The 21,039-nt window shown below is 48.5% G+C and overlaps 1 protein-coding gene across 1 annotated transcript in view; it reads right to left on the minus strand.

The window, feature by feature from the left end:
• PRKAR1B (protein kinase cAMP-dependent type I regulatory subunit beta) overlaps positions 1–21,039 on the minus strand; it is a 516,439-nt gene that overhangs the window by 72,833 nt on the left and 422,567 nt on the right. The window contains exon 9 of the mRNA XM_086940549.1: positions 2,379–2,500. Within this exon, the coding sequence (XP_086796675.1) occupies positions 2,379–2,500 (122 nt within the window). The remainder of the gene's footprint in view (positions 1–2,378; positions 2,501–21,039) is intronic.

The following is a 21,039-nucleotide window of genomic DNA, read 5'->3' on the forward strand; positions in this document are numbered from 1 at the left end:
GGTCGTCACCTACCCAGTCTCCGTTAGACAGACCTCATTTCGTCTCTCCCTGTTGTCTCTTCCCCTATCCCCCCTTTCTCTACTTCCATGCCCCTCCCCTCTACGCTCCATTTATTTTGCCCTCCTTGTTCCTTTAATTGTTTTTCCCATTGAGACCAAGCTATTTGGCCAATGCCTGGTGGAGCTACCTGATAGCTCTAGAGGAGATGGGTTTTGGGACTTTCCCTCAACCGTCACCTACCCAGCCAAGACTTTGGACAGACTTTCCTTTCGTCTCTCTGCCATATCTCCCTCCTATCCCTTTACCCTTCCCCCTTCCCCTCTACACTTCAATTATCTTGTCTTCAATGTCTCTTGCAATTGTTTGTCTAGCAACTGATGTAAATTGGAACTGATGTAATCTTGTAATTGTAACTTTTGTGGAACCTCATGTAAAGCGCTCTGATACCTCCGGGTCTAGCCAACGCTCCGGGTCTAGCCAACGCTATATAAAACTCTTGAATAAAATAAAATAATAGACCGAGCAGGCGCAAGACCTTCAGGACTGGAACTTCGGCTCCTTCCTGAAACAACGGAATCATAGCCAGGATGTCTAAAATCCTCTGTGGGGGTGCAAAGGCACAATTTACAGTCAAGTCCAGTACTCCCCCTATGAACAGTTTGCCCTGAGAAGGCAATAGGTGAGATTTGGGTATATTTATAGAAAAACCCAAGTGTAACAATAGTCGAGCCGTTCACTGCAGATGATGCAGCACCACCTCTGGAGACTCACCTTGAGCAGCCAGTCGTCCAGATAGGAGAATACCGGGATCCCCGACCTTCTGAGATAAGCTGCAACCACCGCCATCACCTTTGTGAAGACTCGCAGTGCAGAAGTTAGCCCGAACAGAAGAACCGCAAATTGGTAGTGTTGGGCTCCCACCGTAAAATTGAGATACTTCCGATGCAACTTCAGGATGAGACTATGGAAATACACATCACCACTATCCAGTCTTCCTGCTGCAGTGACAGAAGAACCCGAGCTAGGGTCAACTTCTTGAACTTTTCCTGCCTGAGGTAAAAATTCAAGACCCTGAGCTTTGAATTAATGTATCTAAATCATCTGGTAGCCTGATTCAATTGTATTAACATTCCATAAACTTTCTCTTGCTCCGGAACTCTTTTCTTCAATTAGTCACTTCTCACTTTATCTTTCTAAAACTCATGCATCTTCGGCTCACTCTACGTCTACCAAACTATGTTGATCTAAACTTTGCAACCTACTCCTGTTAGTTATTACGATTTATTGCTCCCGCTACACGAAACCCACAAACACATTTAATTACAAGCACGCCATACTTAATATTAAAAAAACATGTGAGCACACACTTTTTTATGTTTACATTTTAGACTGATTTAAATGCAAAAGAAATCTCAAATATCAAAGGGAAACATTTTAGTTATAGATAAAATGTAAACATAAATTGCACACCTGAAGCATGAAAATCAGGAAAACTTTCAGTAAAAATTACTGACATGCCAGTACACACATACCTAGCTTTTAACATAAACTAGCAAAATATCAAATCATTACTAATTACTGAATACGATTTGGCAGTGTGGCAGCGGGCTGTCTCACAGCCCAAACCGTACTGAGACGGCCCGCCGTATTCAAAATGGAATACAGGTCGGGAGGTCCTGAAGCAGCTGGCTCACGGCGCTGCCTTTCAAAGGCTCATAGGAGAGCCTTAGAAGGGCAGATCCGTGGGACAGCCACAGCATGTTCCAGGACGGCATTGAACAGGGGGTGTATGCAGACAGGGGGGGCACCCTATGTGTCCCCCTGCATGCATCCCCAGACCCTTGTAGGGCCTCCTAATTTTCCTCACCACCAGCATTTTCATGGCGTGATCAACGCCACAAGAGAGTTGGAGATGAGGAAACTCGGAATATGCTTGAGGGTGCCGCAGCGCTACCGCCAGCATATTGCGGCCTTGAGACCACCATGCAACCGCCAGGGATCGGCGGTCCCATGGTTGTCCGGCCACCAAAGATGTAATACAGCAGTTGGACCACCGGTGCGCATCACTATAACTACGCCACCCTGGATTTGGCAATCCGGAATCATACCCTAAGCCTTTATGTTGTGAGTTACCACATGCAGTAAACAGAGCAAGATTACTCAGCACCAAAAATATGGTTTTCAAGTGCATACAAATAGCGATTTATTTTCGGCATTATTTATTTTTAAGAGTAATGTGTCATGTTTTAGCATCATTAGTATTCTACTAGCAGGTTGATTTCTCCACACACCAAATAATCAATAAAACTGCTATTAAAAGAACAGTATAAAGATATGAAATTAAAAAAAATGCAGATGTACTAAAAAAAATCATTACCTCTGTTATAATAAAGAAGTCATCTCCTGGATTTCCCTGAACAACAATTTTCTCTCCATCTTCAAACTGAACAGGTTCTAGGGCATCAGCTACTGTCAATCGTTCCCATTTATCCAATGCTTCTAAACATCAAAAACAAGAAAATATTACTATCATAATCGTCAGTCGAGTTAAAGTTTTTAGTGGCAGACAAAATACCAAATGTATTTTTTTCCTAAGGAACGAGTGATGCCAGCTGCCGTTGAACTCTGACATTTTTGCAAACTGTATGAGAACAGGTCTCGCAGGAGGAGACAGTTGGAGTTTAGATGGACTTTGATGATGACTCCCGGGTTAGAAATCCAAGCCAATGTCATACAGTTTGCCACATTTTCCACATCCCAAAAACCATGCCCACACTGCAGTAATATGAAAATGTACATTGTGTTTCATAAGAATTTTAAGGAAGTAAATATGTTATTATCAGTGTAGTCGGTTAGGCAAAGTCATTAAAATGGAATGTTTGTCATAAATTATGATAAATATCGCTTTACACATTTAAGATCTATGTGCAGATCATAGAGGTTGTGGGGTTGACTAGTGGGGTTGACTAGTGGAGTAAAGAGTGGGACTGAATGGGTTCCCTACTGACCAAGATACTGGCTAGTGGGTTCGCAAGGAAAGCTTGTCCTCAAAATCTTTCAGAACTCTCCATAGTAGCTTAGGTGAGAAGTGAAGGACCAATGCACAAGTTACTTACCTTCGGTAACAATATATCTGTAAGAAACATTAGTTAGTGATAGATTCCTTATCTTAGAATTACCCCCCGGGCGTCAGACTGGACCTGGAAAGTTTTCATCAGCAGTACCCCTGCGCATAGGAAGGTGGCGTCGTGCGGCTCCACATCCTTTGTTGGGGTTGTGGTCGCCGGGATGACGTTGCAGCAGCTGCTTAGACGCCGCCCTCGCACGCGGACATCAGTTCTGTACACAACTTTCTGCGCCAGGAACGCAGAGCCATGCAAGAAACTGACCACTGGTGCAATGAAACTAGGGCCCTGAAAAGATCACCTTAAACCTAGAAATCAGTTTGTAGAACAGGAGGATGGGTGGGGCGGTAAGGAATCTATTACTAACTAATGTTTCTTACAGATATATCGTTACCGAAGGTAAGTAACTTGTGCGAATATGTGACGTTACAACGCAATCAAAATGATCGAGGAACGTTACATCACAGTTTTTACAACGCAAGTCATCACTACGACTTGCGTTGGAGGGCGCTGGACTTAGGAATAGTATGATTTACTATTCCAACACCAGTCTACGTACAGTAGGGAAGGTGTTGGAATAGTAAATCATACTATTCCTTAGGTTATAGCGCCATCCAGCGCAAGTTGTTGTAACGACTTGTGTTGTAATACCCGCGATGTAAAGGCATTGCAATACAATGCCTGCGGGGTACTGTATGTTTCCCAACTTGTTCATCTGAAAGAAACACGTTAGTGATAGATTCCTTACCATAGAATAGATACCCCAGCAATACCAACAACGGTGGTGGGTCTGCGAACCAAGATCACACCAGAAAGTCCCGGAGAACAGAACTCGTTTTTAAATTTTTCGTTAGGGAAGATGTGAGGGAAAATGTGAGGGAAAATGAACAGCCGACAAGTGTTTAGCCCTATGTGGCAGGTAGAGCCAGGGCTTTCTCAAGGCTAATCTTTACAATCCAACATCATAGTATCAGCGAATAGTCTGTGCAGTTTCAGGTTTGTAAAAGGATAATGTGTTTAACATCCAAATTTTGTCGGTAGTATAAAAGAAAGTCTGTCGTGGGGTCCTCGGATTTCCTTGAGAAAACCCTTGCTCTACCTGCCACATAGGGTGAAACACGTGTCGGCTGTTCATTTTCCCTAATGAAAAATTTAAAAACGAGTGAAACGGAAACAACAAAATGCGGTGACTAAAAAGAATCACTCTTCACTCAAAACCTACCTGGATTCTTGTGTTGATTTGAAGCAAGGAATTATCCTTTTGATAAAAAGATAACCGTGGAAAGGAGGAACACCTGCTCACAACCCCTTCTACAACTGTCGCCCACTGGCGTCTGATGAGCCTGAAAGCTTGGACTAGCAAGGCTTAGAGGCTGATGCTGCGGTGGTGGAGGCGGACTGACATGCCCGCTGGCTCCCTGCCCTGCCACGGCGAGGCCCACGTCTGCGGCCGCCTTTAGGTTGGTTCTGTGACTTGTGGCTGAACGAACGTGTTGGGCGCCCCTTCCGTGGCCACGAAAGGGATGAAAAGCAGAAGTGGCTGTGCACGTGGTGGAAAGGTCCAAGGACTTGGCGGTAGCCCAAGAGTCCATAAAACGCTCCAGCGCATGATCTGCTTTGTTGCAAAAAAGGCGACGGCCATCAAAGGGCATGTCCATAAGGGAGTTTTGAACATCCCCCCGAAAAGCCAGTGGACCGCAGCCAGGCGTGGCGGCGGAGCGCCACCATCGTAGAAATCGCTCTGCCTCGCGAGTCCGTGGTATCCAGTCCAAACCGTATGGCGAACTTCGCTGCATCCCTCCCCTCAGCAACAGCCTGGGAGAGCAGTGTCCGGGCCTCCTCCGGACTATGAGGCAGCATTCGCACAACCGTATCCCACACAGAGTGGATATAATGGCCCAAGAGGCATGCAGTGTTCACCGACTGCAGCACCAAGCTGGCAGATGAAAACTGTTTCTTACCAAACAGCTCCAACTTCTTGGATTCCCTATCCGGAGGGGTGGTAAGGAATGCGCTATGGGAAGTAGAGGCCTGGATAACCAGACTCTCGGGGGTAGTGTGGGTGGATAGAAAAGCATGGTCGCCTGGAGCCGGGCGGTGGCGTCTGGCCACGTTCCTATCCACCAGGGCTCCTGTGGTGGGCCTGGACCAAGTGCCCATAAGAACGTGTCAGTGCTTCATTGAACGGCAGCAGAGGCTCCGAAGAGCTTACTGCCGGCTGGAGCATCTTAGTGAGGAGGTTAGTCCTCAGGGCCACTGTAGGGAGTTCGAGGTCAAGGGTATCGGCTGCCCTACGCAAAACCATACTATAGGTCTCTCCCTCCTCGGTAGCCACTGAAAAGGAGACAGGAAGCCAAGGTCAGGAGATTGGTCAAGACCACTGGCATCCTCTAATTCTTCCGCCCAGTCCTGATCCAACTCACACTGCTGTGTGAGAGGATCCTCAGTCCTCCCCTTTCTCCATGGCCTGAGGAACAGGTCAAAAAGATGGAGGCTCAATATAGGGATAGAAATACCCCATCGGCGTCGGAATCGGTGTCGAACAAAGCCGGACCGGCGCCTTGCTCAGTTCGGGGCTGAAGTCGTCCGAGGGACCGGATGACGTCACAGGCAGTACCAGGGGAGTTGACGCCGGCGGAGGAGTCGTAAGGTCAACCTGCGTGGACCGGGATCCAGGCCTGAATCCAAGGGGGTCCTGCAACGCTGGGACCAAAGTCGGCGGCAGCGCCGAGGCCGAAGCCACTGGCAGCACAGGGCAAGGACCCCCAGTCGGGCCCACGGGGTCCGAAGGCGCACCAGCTGGGGCCCACGGCCCAAAAAGGGCAAGCATGGCTGCAAGAAAGTCTTGCACCTGGACTGGAGTCGCTCCATCCCAGGGCAGGATGGGTAGGTCGGGGTCGACTGCACAGGCTCTGTTGAAGCCGATGGGGTGGTACCACCCGCACCCTCAGCCACGTCGCACGACTGGCAAGGGGAAGTCGGAGAGTGATGACGCTTCTTCGACTTCTTCGAGTGCCTCGACTTACCTGACCCCAAGTGCGAGGACTTGGAATCCGAAGAATGGTGATGGTAGTTTAGCAAACAATCCCTCGACTTCCTCCTTGATTGGGACCTTGAACGGTGCAGGGCCGCCTGCTGGGCTTCTAGCAACTTTTGGGACTGATCCCGTAAAGTCTTCAGCGCCATGGCCCAACAGTCGGAGCACAACCTGGGGCCATGGTCGCGCTCCAGGCAGTAGAGACACACGTTGTGGGGGTCGGTCACCGACATCACACAGCGACAGGCTCCGCAGGACTTAAAACCAGGAATCCCTACTAGGCACCAGGAGTAGATAAGACTCGAAAAATGGAGACAAAAAATCTCAGAAACTCGGTCAAAAAGTGATTGGGGGTTCTTGCTCTTCCCGGATCTGCACTTGCTGGTCGGAAAAAGAAAGAACTGACGTCAGCTCGTGAGTGCGGCATCGAAGTAGTTGCTGCGACGTTATCCCAGTGACCATGAAGTCAACGACGGACGCGGAGCTGCACAATGCCACCTCCCGACGCACAGGGGTACTGCTGATGAAAACTTTCCAGATCCAGTCTGATGCCTGGGAGAAATTTTAAGGTAAGGATTCTATCCCTAATGTGCTTCTCTCAGATTCCATGGCTGAGACCAGAAAGCCAATAGCACAATTATCACCTCAAAATAAAGATGCAATAGCCAGCCTAGCTTATTGCTTTGAAATGGAAATGGCACGTTATTAACACCTTAAATTAGCAAATAGCAAAAAATAAAGCCAACAGTGACATTAGCCATTGACCATAAGAAAGTTATGACTGTAGATAGTTTATATGGGTTCCAGGTGGTTCGAGGACCAGTTTGGGTACACCTCTCCAATTGAGGATCTGGGCTGGTGTTAGTTCCACTTCTTTAACGAATCTCATTGGAAATGTTTCCATATGTTCTCCTAGGTAGTTTGAGAACCATAGTTAGCTCTGAAATTGTCTAGAGGGCTGAAATTATTTAATTGGAGAGACTACCATAGTTCCTGTGGGGTAGTTTAACCCTTTGCGTGTGTCGGACGCCCCCCGGCCGTCTGACGTCACGGTGGGAGTGTGCGGAGGACGGCCGGGGGCCGTCCTGACCACGCCCAGTCATAAATCACCCGCACCGCGGCAGAATTCCTGCTGCGGTCAACGGGTTAAAGGGAGCACAGCTATCAGCTTGAAAAATGCCCCATGGGAAGACTACTCATAATCCTTCCACCAAAACTGTAACTCATTAAAGGGGTGCTTTTTTGTGTAGCAACCAAGTCTGAAAACAATTGAATCAGCACCAGAATAAAGTAGATGCTCAATTCAACTTCATAATAAAATCTCTGTTTCTCAGGCCCTGGGGACATGTACATTCAAGGACCAATAACCCAAGATCTAACAGCCGCGGTTACTAAAGTTCAACCATGGTGCTCCAAGAGTGACTATACCCTTTATAGCTCTATCTAGCCAACTGAACTGAGACCTAACAACTTTCAGGGCTATATCTCAGGAACCACTTGAGGTGAAATAAATCCAGTGCACACAATAAATTCTAGAATACTAAGTGAGGACTGGTATGTTTTTCAGTTTAAAGTAAATTCAACTCTGAAGCTGTAACCTTTATATTTCAAGCTTCTGCGTAACAACTCTCTGAGGTTAGTGGACCTAGTAATTAAGGAAGTCACTTTAGCTATTGAAAGTTATCAGAATGAGACGTAACTCAGAGGTGAAGATGGTTGGAGGGCCCACTATAAATAGGGACACACAAATGGATCAGACACTAAAATTCACAAGCTGTGAATCCTTTTAATTCTTTTTTAACACAGAGGCTAGCTGACTGATGGGCCACTCCGCAGCCACACAGGTTGAGAGGAAACTCATGTGTGTTAGTGGGGGATACTTTTTTCAACTCAAGTGAAAACGGCTGATGATGGGCCTGTGCTCTCACCATACCAGATGGAAACTAGTGGGTACCATGAATGGTGCTGCAGGGGTCCCCGAAAGTATTGATGTATAAGGTATTTGTATAACGTGTACCTAGCCAAAGTCAACAGAGAGCAGCTAAAGGTCAAATGCAAGAGTACAGTGAACAAGTAATTTGGGAAGTAACAATTGTGTGGACAGTTACTGCATTATGATATAGTGGTCTTTAAAGAGGTGCACCTTCAACTCTTGCCTGATTTAGAGGAGGAGAGGGACGGGGATGTAGTTCCATGTCATGGTTGCATAAACATAAATGACCTAATACCTTGTTTCTTTTTACACAACTTTGCGTCGGATCTGATGGTTTCCCAGCAGTGGGTGCACCAAGAGCTACCAGAGATGGATGATGTGTTTTTTGGCCAGAGAGGTAGGACTGTAAGTCATAATGGCTTTGCAAATGATGCAGCTGGTTTTGAAGATGGTGCAGGCCAGTAAGTGGAGCCAATGGAGTTCCATCAGTACAGGGGTGATGTGGTCATAATTGTTTCAGACTTTACGGTAGATGTACGACACCATGTTGGATGTCCTTATATAGGGCTTGTGTGGAGTGCAGGCTGCCATGATGTAGGGTGTTTCCATCATTCAAATGAGTAAGATAGCTTTAACAGAAGGTTTGATGTCGCTTTCTGGAAGAAATCTGTTTCACTTTCTCCTGTAGAGAGAGCTGGCACCAGCTGAACAAATGTTGGTGAAGGAGAGTCTATTTACGTGACTGACTCCTAATCCTAGATCACCTCTCCTTTTCTAGTTGAATACTTTGGAGGAATCCCAAAAGTCCTAAAAGGGCTGAAATGAGTTCTGGGGTGCTGCACTTCCTCGCTTCAATCGAAACGTTTGCAAAGAAAGGCAGCATTAGGAGTAAGACAGGCATAAATAACAGGCAGCTCTAACATCCAGGAATGCACTAAATGGTGTTAAACCTGATCCTGTCCTGATAATTATATATTCTTTTAGCAGCATATTTATTTGCAGGAAGTTGTTACCAACGCTTTGTTAATGTGGTAAAAAATATATTTTTATTGTGCTGTGAAACAATATCACACCATGAAACATTGCAAACTATACTGCAGAGCTTAACGCGCACACAAATTGAAACAAGCATTTACAATGCAATAGGTCTCGCATTATTAAAGTCTGAGCTATCGGAATTGTAAATGACAGTGCCTTTTAATCATTTGTTTTTAAAACCTGCAATCGGTACATTAACACGCACTTTGAACGTACGTTCCTTGCTTACGATGAGCAAGTCTGGCAGTAAAAGAGACTGCCAGCCTTGCTTCTCATAAGCAGTGGAAGTACAAAGTGCTTGTTTACGCACCAAGTAAACTGGGTGGCATTGCTGTGTTACAGGAGTAAACGGGCTGGGGTTGGTACAGGAGTAAACGGCCTGGGATTGCTGGGGCACAGAAGTAAACCGGGTAGTATTTCCGTGGTATAGGAGTAAACGGGCTGGTGTTGCTGGGGCACAGGAGTAAACGGGATGGTGTTGCTACAGGAGTAAACGGGCTGGTGTTGCTGGGGCACAGGAGTAAACGGGCTGGTGTTGCTACAGGAATAAAAGGGCTGGTATTGCTGGGACACAGGACTAAACTGGGTCGTATTGCTGTGGCCAGGAGTAAACGGGTGGTATTGCTGTGGCAGAGGAGTAAACAGGTGGTATTGCTGGGGCACAGAAGTAAACTGGGGGGCATTACTGTGTCACAGGAGTAAACGAACTGGTGTTGCTGGGGCACAGGAGTAAACGGGGTGGTATTTCTGAAGTGAAAATTAAACTGTGGTGCTGAGAGAAACCGCACAGGGGTATTTCAAAGGAACAGTTACATTGAGTTTGCAGGACGGAGTTTGGGGGCCGGTGGGGGTGTTGCCCAGTAGTGAAGAAGTTGAGTGACTTAGGGCGGTGGGACTGGGTGCAATAGAGCCAGGGCTGGTGATCGGCATGACAGCTGCAGGGAGGCTGCTTAGGGAAATTCCCGAGAGCGGGTATACCCTGGGAGCTGGGGCAAGAATGGCACACTGGCGTTGAGACTGCCAGTGCCGAGGAGAAGTGAGTGTGGGTGCACGACTGGCACAGCTGGGAAGGACACCTGTTGGTGAAAGCGGCACAGCTTGGGGTTAGGACACATTGGCTCTCTGGGAATCCCACTCCTGGGCGAGGAGTCCCCAACGCCTGATGGCGTTGGGGACTCTGCAGATTCCACACAGATTTCTCCCTCTACTTGAGTTAGTAGCCAGACAACGTTTAGAAGACCACAAAGGAAAAACAAGGCCCTGGAAGAGCTGTACCTGTACACTTCGGGCAGTGCACACCTTGCTACACACATTGTCACACTCACATAAACATACACACTCTCTCTCTCTGTATGGCATGGGATATGCGGAGTATGACGCCATTGGATTGCTGTAGGCACACACACACACACACCTGCACAGACTCGCACGCGGCGGTTAAGGGGGGTAAATACACGCACACTGGAAGGCATGACATAAACTAACGGGCAAGGGGGATTTGAACACGTGCACATAAGCACATGCACACATGAACATACATAAACAGACGCACATACTGTTAGGCGTGACAGCAACACTGCAAGGTGGGGGGGGGGGATCAGTGCAAGCATGCACACTGGAAGGAGTAGTTTCTTACCTGTAACTCCAGTTCTGTAGTAGGGGTATCTATGTTATAGTCAGAATCTAGTGAATAGTCCCGCTCATGTGCGTGGACCCCGGAGCAATCAAAAATAATCTCTTAAGCTGTCTTCTGTGCAATCCTGCATAGACACTTAAGAGAAAATTAAAGACAATAATGCAGCCTATACATGCAAGGCTACACTGTCCAGTACTTCAACTAGAAATGCAAAGGATATTCCACCAATATCACATTTAACACAGTCTGTTAAGTTTCACCCATAGAGAAACTTCCCCTTCACAAAATCCTTGGAATGATAGAGAGGAAGGGATGGACAGACAAGCCCCCATAGGCTGCCATTATGTGTCTGGAAAAGGGATACCGTGCCTTTAAGGAACTCTCCAGAGACCCTCGGTATCCCATGATGCACAGCAAACTCCTTTTACTTTCAGTTCTTTTTGAAGGTGTATAAAGCAAAGCCTGTAGCATACATTACAGTACCATTTGCTCCACCGGGGAGGAGGGTGGGCGCTTACGACTATAACAGAGATACCCCTACTACAGAACTGGAGTTACAGGTAAGAAACTACTCCTTCTGTAGTAGGGGATCTCTGTGTATAGTCATAATCTAGTGAATAGAATGGCAAGCCCATCCCAACAAATTAACCGGCGGTGAAGAAAAAGGATAACACACTACTGTGCAAACAGATTTCTTAACGAAGGCTGCCCAACCTGCGCATCTGCTCTGGCATCAGAGTCCAGACAGTAATGCTTAGCAAAGGTATGGACCGACTTCCACGTGGCAGCCCTGCAGATCTCTGCAACCGGAACATTACGTAGCAATGCCGTTGTAGCCGCTTTGCCCCTGGTGGAATGAGCCTTAGGCTTACCTCTTAAGGTCTTATTAGCCTTCTGGTAACATAACTGGATACAGGACACAATCCACCTAGAGATGGACTGTTTAGAGGTAGCAAGACCAGTCCTGACCGACCCCTAGTTGACAAACAGTTGGTCTGACCTACGAATATCCTTGGTCTTATCCAGATAGAATTTCAATACCCTTCTCACATCAAGGGAATGAAGAGACCTTTCTGCTGGACTGGAAGGATTCTGGAAAAACGTAGGTAAAGTTACAGTCTGATTGACATGAAAATTAGAGATCACCTTAGGAAGGAACTTAGGGTGAGTACGCATCACAACCTTAGCAGCATGAAAAACAGTATAAGGTTCTTGACAACATAATGCCTGAATCTCACTCACCCTTCGGGCCGATGTAATGGCCACAAGGAAAGCCGCCTTCCACAATAAGTGCTGAAGTGAAGCCTTATGAATGGGTTCAAAAGGTTCCTTCATCAATCTGGACAGCACCACATTCAACTCCCAGGAAGGCGATGGACTCCGAACAGGAGGAAACACTTTCTTCAATCCTTCCAAAAAATCCTTAATCACAGGGACCTGGAAAACGGAAGTCTGTGAAGGACATTTCCTGTACGCAGTTAACGCTGCGAGGTGAACCTTAATAGACTAAAAATTAAGGCCAGACTGAGACAAATGCAGGAGATATGAAAGGACCATGTGGTCTTTCCATATCTCCTGTATGCTCCTTGCATGTCGTCGGATCATAGTTCTTGGAAGTACACCAGATGCAGAACCTCTTCCACTTGTAGGCATAAGACGTCCTAGTTGAAGGCCGCTTAGCCTCCTTGAGAATGTTCATGCAATCCTCAGGCAGATTCAGGTGTCCATATTGCACCATCTCAGGAGCCATGCCGCCAAACTCAACGATGAGAGGTTGGGGTGCACCATCTGCCCCCCGAACTTCGTGAGAAGGTCCGGTCGACACAGCAGTCGTAGGTGAGGCTGAAGAGACCGGTGGAGCAGATCTGTGAACAGAATGGTGAACCACCACTGTCGGGGCCACCCCGGAGCAATGAGGATCATCCGTGCTCTGGACCGGGACAGCTTGATGAGCACCGCCAGAATCAGGGGAATGGGTGGAAAAGCGTACATAAAGCTGTTCAACCATCTGATCCATAGCGCATTCCCCAGAGTCCCCGGTTGGTAATACCTGGAGGCGAAGTCTCTGCATTTTCTGTTTTCGGCGGTGGCGAACAGATCTACGTCTGGAGTGCCCCACCTCTCGAAGATGTCTCCTAGTACCTCGTCGTTCAGAACCCACTTGTGGTTTTCTTGCACGAGCCTGCTGAGTGTGTCCGCCTGAGCAGTCTGCACACCTGGCAGATGGGTGACCGTTATCGTCAGTCCTCTGGCTAGCAGCCAGTGCCAGATCGCCTGCGCTTCCTGAGACAGCGGGAGCGATCTCGAGTCTCCCGGCTTGTTGAGGTAATACATTCTGGTCGTATTGTCCATCTGCACAAGCAAGGAGTTGGTCTGGAAGGACGGATGAAAGGCCTTCAGTGCCAAGTGAACCGCTCCGAGTTCCAGGAAATTGATGTGGTATGTGGATTCCGCTGGGGACCACGTTCCCTGAATCTGTAGCTGGTCTGAATGCGCTCCCCAGCCGAGGAGAGAAGCATCCGAGACAATAGTCTGACTCGGAATGTCCTTGTGGAATGGAACCCCCTTGAGGAGATTCTAAACTGAACACCACCATTTCAGGGACTGTAGGGCGTGAAGGGACAGCCTGATCCTGTCGCCCCAGCTCCCCCGCTTCTGGTCCCACTGATTCTCCAGAAATTCCTGCAGCGGCTTCATGTGGAGCCGTGCATGTGGCATGAGGAAGATGCAAGAGGCAATCGACCCCAGTAGAGAAGACACCGTCCTCACTGTCGTAGATGGAACTGCCATGAGAACCTGAGCCTTCCGAAGCATCGATAAGCGTCTCTCCTCCGAAGGAGACACCCTTGCTGAAAGAGTATCGATGGAGGCCCCCAAGTAATGGAGGCACTGGGCAGGAGTCGGAACAGACTTGGACATGTTTATGCGCAACCCCAGTTGGTTCAGCAGAACGACCATCCTGTTAAAGTGCAATCGCGCTTCCTGGAAGGTGGAGGCTTTGATCAGGCAGTCGTCCAGGTACGGATAGACAAACACCTTGTTCTTTCTCAGGTGCGCTGCCACCACCGCAATGCACTTTGAGAAAGTCCTGGGAGCAGACTTCAGTCCAAACGGTAGTACGGTGTATTGATTGGTGCCGACCAGGAACCGCAGGAACTTCCGATGTTTCCGTGCAATGGGCACATGGAAGTACGCATCTTGCAGATCTATTGCGCAAAGCCAGTCTCCCCACTGCAGCTGAGGATAAATCTGGTGCAAAGACAGCATGCAAAACGTTTCTCTGCGAATCCATTTGTTTGCTTGTCTCAAATCCAGAATGGGCCTGAACTCGTTCTTCTCTTTCTTGCGTACCAGAAAGAACCGTGAGTAAAGACCCTTTCCCCTTTGAGACAAAGGGATGTCTTCTATCACCCTTTTTCTTAACAGGGTATCGGCCTCCACTTGGAGCTCACGCAATTGGATCTGCGAGCAAACCGGTGGATTCGCTGGAGGCGGGCTGACGAAAGGAAGACTGTATCCATTGTAAACAATATTCAGCACTCACTTGTCCTGAGTACATTTTCTCCACTCTGCCAAGTGATTTTGTATGCTTCCCCCAACCGGAGCAGGTAACGGATGAGGAGGAAGTAACACCTCAGGGCCTAGACCCGGCCGGGCCTTTAGGCGTCGCTGAGGCCTGCTAGCCGCCCCTGCCCCTCTGGCGCTTCTGGAAGGGCCTTCGCTGGTACTACTGCTGCTGTTGTTGCTGCTGGCTAGCTTGACGACCTTGGCCTCTTCCCCTGGGCACCAAAACGTCTCTGGAAGGGACGGAAGGCCCTCTTCTGCTCTTTCGGCTTTTCCAACCCGACAGCCGTCAGGGTTTCCGCCTTCGCCTTCATGCGGGCCATCTCATCATCCGCATGCTTCCCAAAGAGCGTCGTGCCAGAGAACGATAGATTGGTGACTCTCTGTTGTGCCTCTGGTTTCACCAATGTTAGGCTCAACCAAGCATGGCGTCTTTGATTAATCCTGTGGCAGTTTCCATGAGCCGCCAAGAGAGAGGAATCTGCAGCTGAGCTGATAACTTGGTTGGATACCATCATGCCCTCATTGATGATTTCCTGGAAGTTCTCCCTACTGTCCCTAGGAAGCTGCTCCAGAAATTGCTGCAGGGACTCCCATAAAGACCGATCTGAGAAATGCCGGATCGGAGTCTGGGGCCCTATACTTTTTCTGCAGCCGGGAAAGAGCAGACTTTGTTGACGCCGGAGTCAAGAAGAGCTCCATCGCCGGTTCCTCCAGCCCCGGCACCAAGGGCAACAAGGGTCGAGACAGCTGCCGCTTGTGTAGGGTCTCAAAAATCACCGACATAGACGGTGTGGGAACTGTCACATTAATCCCGAGCTTCGCTGCCCCTCTCAGTAACACCTCTTGGAACAAGACAATGTCATCGACCGGTGACACCCTCGTACGGGGGGAATCCGATAATGTGGGTGAGTACTCCCTGATGCTGGAAGAGTCCGTATGACGGGATCTTGACCTGTCCCTCCGGTGGCGACGCCTAGACCGCGTCGACGAGCGACGGTCACTCCTTTACCGGTGTCTCCGTCTGGATCGGGACCTAGACCTCCTAGGCCTTGGACGCTACACTGGCCGTAAAGGAGGTGGCAACTGCAGAGGCAGAACCGGAACCAACGGTTGCGGAGGCCTCGTAGGCGGTGACGGGAGGTGCTGCAGAGATAGGGACCGCGGAGCAGGCCGCGGTGGAGGAGGTGGAGGTTGATGAGGGGGAACCGGAGGAGGAGGAGGTGTAGGAGGACGAGGAGGGGTCTCCTTAGGTAACGGAGGAGGCGTAGGAGTCCTGGGCCTCAAAGGTGAGTAGGCCTGAGAGTATTCAGAGTCTGATGACAGCATTCTCCTCTTTTTCTTCTGCACAGGCCTTGACGAAGATGTCCTAGAGGCTGATCTTTTGGAGGCTGAGCGCCGGCACCGCCGCAACCGTGGGCTCTTAGATGCAGAAGACAGGTTTACCGCAGAGGACACAGTCCTGGACCTTGATCGCCCCCTCGATGCCGACCTATCTCTCCTCGATGTCGATCTCTTATTCGACATCGAACGTCTCGACGTTGATACATCCTTCGACGTCGACTCTCGTCTCTTCGACGTCGACTCTCTTCTCCTCGACGCCGAACGCCAATGTCGCCTCGACAGCGAACGGCGGCGTTGCCTCGACGGCAAGCGCCGGTGCCTCTTGGGCCCATCTCTACGTCAACGGGGTCTCGACGTCGATGTTGTCCTCGACGTCGACTTCGTCCGAGGTCTTGACGTCGAACGGCGACGCCGCTTTGCCCCAGAGCCCTGGGACGACGGGGATCAGATGGTGGTCATCCCTCTCGACGGCGTCGAGGCTATCGGCGCCAACGGAGATCTGTGCCTTTTTCTGGCCTTATCTTGACTGGGGAGCCCCCAGAGGCCGCAGCACGGGCAGAGGACGAAGTCCCTCCATGCCCAGACCCACCTTTGTCCTGGTGTCTCCTTACCTCCAGGCCTTGGTGCCAAATTTTCTCAGTGTCCCTCAGGATCCTGTTGGAGAAAGATTGGCAAATCTCACAATCTTCAGGGACATGAGATGATGGTAGACAGAGGATACACACTCTGTGAGAGTATGATTTAGCTTTCTTCCTGGAACACTCAGGGCACTTGTCGAACAAAGACATCGAGTGAAACACTCACAACACTTGAAAAGTGCCAAAAAATTTAAAAATACCCAAAAAGGGAGAGCTTAATGCTCCAGGGTCCTGCTAGCAGGAGCCGGAAAAAATAACTGAAAGTAAAAGGAGTTTGCTGTGCATCATGGGATACCGATCTGGAGAGTTTCTTAAAGGCAAGGTATCCCTTTTCCAGACACATAATGGCAGTCTATGGGGGCTTGTCTGTCCATCCCTTCCTCTCTATTATTCCAAGGATTTTGTGAAGGGGAAGTTTCTCTATGGGTGAAACTTAACAGACGGTGTTAAATGTGATATTGGTGGAATATCCTTTGCATTTCTAGTTGAAGTACTGGATAGTGTAGCCTTGCAGGTATAGGCTGCATTATTGTCTTTAATTTTCTCTTAAGTGTCTATGCAGGATTGCACAGAAGACAGCTTAAGAGATTATTTTTTATTTCTCCGGGGTCCATGCACATGGGTGGGACTAGTCACTAGATTATGACTACACACAGAGATCCCCTACTACAGAAGGTATGATACGCACATACAGGTGCAGGGGTGGTTGTAAACACACAAACACAGACACAAGCAAGACAGCCCTACATAAACACACAGCTCGGCGTGGGTGGCACACCAGGGTCCAAAGACACACAGACTCACAGCCGAACACGGCGGTGCACTTCCACGGAACCTGAAGGTGGAAAGATTATGCCCCAGACACGAATCAAACAAGCACTGGTGGTGAACATGCCTGTTCCGAGACAGGCTTATAGCAGAGAGCCTCACAGACAGACACAAGTGGATACAAACAGTGCGTAGACGCACACACAAACAGACACAGTCGGACTCACGGCGAAACACTGAGGCAGTCAGGCACACTCACTGCAAGCACCCACACACATTTACGGCGTCTTAGAGAGGCAGGCCGGGTCACAGGCACCTTTACAGGCAGACAGACTTGTTGCCAAGCAAGCAGACACAGTGACAGGTCCATAGGCCCACACTAGAAAACACTTGCAGACAGACACACAGACTGGCAGTGGAAGGGTCAGAGAGTTGCAGAGAGGGTCACATACAATCTGCTTTCCAGAAAGACGGGGTGACAGAAAAGCAGTCAGGCAGAGACTCTAGATGCAGAGCACCCAGACAGGCAGACAGAAGCAGGCAGGCCAGACAAATAGACAACCCCTACACAGACCGACATCCGGCAAACATACCCCAATGCGCAGAAAATAGCGCGACACAGACCGCACGCGCCTGCCCTCACACCGGAAGCAGAGCCATTCGAGTTAATTTGGGGAGTCGCGAATGTTTGGAGGCAGCCAGAATCCTGGTACATCAAAGGCTTTTTTGGGCGCACAAAACTAATTCTACCTTCAGAAGTGCGGCAGGCCTGCTTCATAACGACAGTAAACCAGCGTGAGGAGAGACTCCAGCAAAGTGAAGTCTGTGACCCGAATGATCAGTTGTTGGTTAATGTTAAATAAAATGTTATTTTTTATTTCTGCACTCAAAATAAGAGGTTTGGGCAATTGTTAGGTTAGGCTAAGTTTGTAGATTTATATAGGGATGCTTATCCAGGAAACTGTCCATAGGCACGGGGGAGAGTGCCGCCAAGGCTAGAACCCGGATCCCCAGCTCCTGAGTCGACCGTTCTGACCGCTGCGCCACATCCTATCGTCTGTTGACGGTGCAACATTTATTCAGTAATGAGCGCTTCGTCTGTCTCGCACAGAAAGGACCCATCGTTTTACATGACTAAACGGGAGGAGGCAAACTAAAAAAGTGGCGCGCACGTCACGCCTGTGTGGGCACAATCATAGCTCCTCCCACGGCCTATTAGTGTCGATTACGCGGTTGGGGCGCGTAAAAGACACCAATAGGCCATGGGAGGAGCTATGCACGTGCTTCAGGCCAATAGCGTGCAGTCTTTTACAATAAGATGCACGCGATGGCCAATGGGGGAGCAGAAAAGGAAACGCACATGCACAAGCGTGTGCGATACCTAGGTCTGCTTGAATTCCCCCGTTTTTACCCACTATAGCTCACGCGACTTTCATGAGCACTGCTCCGCAGTGTAACGCAGGTCGCAAGACCTAAAAATGTGTAGGAATTGGATTACCGGAGTTCACTTCATTGCTAAAAAAAAGCATTTACAATGCAATGCGTCTCACATTATTAAAGTTTGAGCTATTGGGATTGTAAATGACAATGCCTTTTATTCATTTGTTTTTAAAACCTGCAATCGGTGCTTCAACACGCACTTTGGACATATAGTCCTTGCTTACGATGAGCAAGGCTGGCAGTAAAAGAGACTGCCAGCCTTGCTTCTCATAATATATATAAGCTCAAATACATAAGCATGGACTATAAGTACAAACTGCTTGTTTACGCACAGATGCAAAGGAATAAAAGGCATTGTCATTTACAAGGCCAATAGCTCAAACTTTAATTATGCGAGACCTATTGCATTGGAAATGCTTGTTATATTTTGTGAATGAGCTGCAACTTGCTGAATATGGCTCAAGAAGAGAAATTAACCAAGAATATGCGCAGGGATGTTTTGGCCATAAAAAGAGAAGATGGCCTTCAACAGAGGCAGTGTCAGAAAGGTCTGAAAGGAACGAACAATATGTGCATAGGGACCCACGTTGATCAAACGTGTTTCTATTTTACTCCTATCTCTTTTATCATTATATTTTTTTCTTTTTTGCTGCAATTGTTGATTTGCTTGTTTTTCTACAACATATTGACTGCTCAATGTTTACTATTGTTTTACATTGTTCCTCGTCTATAAACAGTTTACTTCAGGGCCTACTGAGAAAAAGATGGGGAAGAAAATTAGATCTGACATAAATAGAATAAAATAATATGAATGATATAGATGAAAGATCATAATAGAAAGAAACGAGAGGCCATTGTGGGGAGCCACGCACTTTACTTTTGTTGAACCACAGGCGTAGTTTGTCATATACAGAAGAGACTCCATGACAGTGCGCATGCCTTGTCTGTGTACTAAACTAAAAAACATGGTTACAAATAAAAGATAAAGGGTGAAGTTTTTCTGACCCCTAAAAGTAACTGTACTTTAAATGTATATCAGCCAGTGGATTTCGCAGGCTGTCGTGCCAAAATGGTTCACACACATTTTATTAAAAGTTCATCATTATCGACAGGAAACAAAACGGGCTGAGGCAGAGTGGCAGGCGAGCATATTGAGCGCGGATATCTGGGCGTGCAAAAAAGCGGTTGCAGCCAGGGCGCCATGTGTAGTGCAGCCGTGACCCTTCAGGGTTGGTGTGTGAGCGGCACTCACCACTGAAACATCGCCTCTGGTTCCACAACCTTAGAGGCGGCGTATTAACCAAGAACAATATATATTCATGCAACCGAACTCCCATTTTGGATGCTGTATCCTCATGCATTCAGGGGAAATAGCTCCCGATAGTGCATTAGGTGCGTTGGGACTGTGCGTGATGGGGTAATACTAACTAATATTTGTTTACTTATTTCCAGACTCTGTGAACAGTGAGGCCAAATCCTTTGCATAAACTAGGGCGCACTGCACCTTGGCTCAAACCTCTTGCTGCGACTGAATAAACCAGCAAAGGGGGGCTGTTTTGGTACATGTGAATGCTTCCCAGAGGCTTGGTGATCAATGATGCAGCAGATGCAGTGGCACCGGGGGTACAGGATGAGAAACTCATCATATCCCGACACAGAGGCCTTGGGCCCAATCCCTTGCATGGAAACCATGCTACACTTTTTATTTGTGCATTCCCAAAAAGGGATATAGAAGCCAACCGGTGAAAGGGGGAATGAAAGTATTAAACTAGATCTATCAAGGTTGTGGAAGAGTAGCGTTGCGTGCAGCGGTGTTGTGTGGAGCGGAGTGGCGTTGCGTGAAGTGTCAGTGCTTGGAATGGGGTTGCGTTGAAGGACGATTTGTAGAGTGTTGTTGCACGGAGTGGAGTGCCTTTGCATGGAGTGGCCTTGTGTCGAGTGGCGCTGTGCAGAGTGGTTTTGTGTCGAGTGGAATTGTGGTGAATGGCGTTGCGTAGAGTGGCGCTGCATGGAGTGGTGTTGCGTCTAGTTGCACAAGTTGTGTGGAATGGAGTGGCATTGTGTAGAGCGGAGTGGCGCTGCACTGAGTTGCGTGGAGCGGAGTTGCATGGAGTGGCGCTGTGTAGAGTGCCATTGGCGCGAGTACCACTTCTTGGAGTGGGGCTGTGTAGAGTGGTGGTGGCTTGAGTGCCACTGTTTGGTTTAAAAGTGAAGTATTTATAGTAATAAATGTGTCGAGATGTCCTTCCATATGCAATCGTCCCATTGTGTGTCCCGCCCCTGCTGCCATCCGCCCTAAATTAAAGAGCAGCCCTCCAACAGTCTTCTACTGTGACCAACACAATTTGTTTCTTGCCGGATCCGAGACGATTGTTGGGTCCCTTTAGGTTGCCATGCCCTAAGTCTGTCACTGGCCGAACAGCATTAGTAGCAGCACACCGTCAACTAGCACCTCAAAACTTTAAGACTAGGGTACTGTGTTGTCCCGACTCCCTCTAATAAGTGCTGTCAGACA

Source organism: Lissotriton vulgaris, chromosome 10 (genome assembly GCF_964263255.1).
Source record: "Lissotriton vulgaris chromosome 10, aLisVul1.2, whole genome shotgun sequence".
NCBI classification, from domain to species: domain Eukaryota; kingdom Metazoa; phylum Chordata; class Amphibia; order Caudata; family Salamandridae; genus Lissotriton; species Lissotriton vulgaris.